Source organism: Lottia gigantea (assembly GCF_000327385.1).
Source record: "Lottia gigantea unplaced genomic scaffold LOTGIsca_156, whole genome shotgun sequence".
Taxonomy (NCBI): Eukaryota; Metazoa; Mollusca; class Gastropoda; family Lottiidae; genus Lottia; species Lottia gigantea.
Window position 1 is genome coordinate 320,173 of NW_008707898.1, and position 921 is coordinate 321,093.

The window sequence follows — 921 nt, forward strand, 5'->3', positions numbered from 1 at the left end:
TCAATTGGTATGAAAATCTCTATGAAAAGCATAGAACCATCTAAAGAAGACCAAAGGGCGAGACCAGAAGTGGTTTCTCTCAGTGAGGCAAAGGGGGGAAGTGGGGCCAATATTGGTAAAGTTCAGAGATATACTGAAAGTTCGTTAGAAAATACAAGAATCGAACACACCCCTATTAAATCTGCTATTCAAATGGAAAAAGCTGGGAGCGACAATACCAAAGCAAGACGATCTGGATCACGCGGATCAGATATAAAGGATAGGCAGAAGGTTAAAAAGAATTCCAAGAAATACGCCCCTTCGAAGAAACCATCCTTGGGAGAGCTCATAGTAATGAAATGCAGAGAAAATGAAAAAATGGATGAAATGTCGAAACCGAAAGTGGTCCCGCTAAGGACAGTAATCAGTGAGGCAATTCAAATGAAGAAGGCAAAGGATAGAAGACATACTGGAGGTTCGTTAGACAATGCAAAATTCGACAATACCGCCACCAAATCCGCTTTTCACGTTGAAAAAGAAGGGATCGAATATATCGTACCAAGAGGATCAGGATCACATGGATCTAATGTGCGAGATGGACAGGATATTAGAATAATTCTCAAAAAATACGATCCTGTCACAAAATCTACACAGTCAGTGGACAAAAGTATCTCTATTCAGGGCAGAGAACAACCAAAAGAAAATCAAAGGTCGAAACCAGAAGTTGGTCCTCTAGTAAGATTTATCAGCCATTCTGGAAGCTCACAAGACAATAATTTTGGAATTATTCCCATTAAAGCTACCACATCTTCTAAATCGAGAGAGAATGTTGAAATCAAGCTCAAGAAATCCGACCCGTTGCCCGTTGATCCATCCTTAAATGGTGTTTGTGAAACCAAGTCCACACCGTCTATAGGCACGAGATCTCTATGCAAAGACAGA

The 921-nt window shown here is 40.5% G+C and overlaps 1 protein-coding gene across 1 annotated transcript in view; it reads left to right on the plus strand.

Moving 5' to 3' along the window:
• Positions 1-9: 9 nt before the first annotated feature.
• The window catches only part of LOTGIDRAFT_238634 (hypothetical protein), a gene marked incomplete at its 5' end in the record, with an annotated part of 16,803 nt that continues 15,891 nt past the window's right edge, over positions 10-921 (plus strand). The window contains one exon of the mRNA XM_009050816.1: positions 10-714. Coding sequence (XP_009049064.1) covers positions 10-714 — 705 coding nt within the window. The remainder of the gene's footprint in view (positions 715-921) is intronic.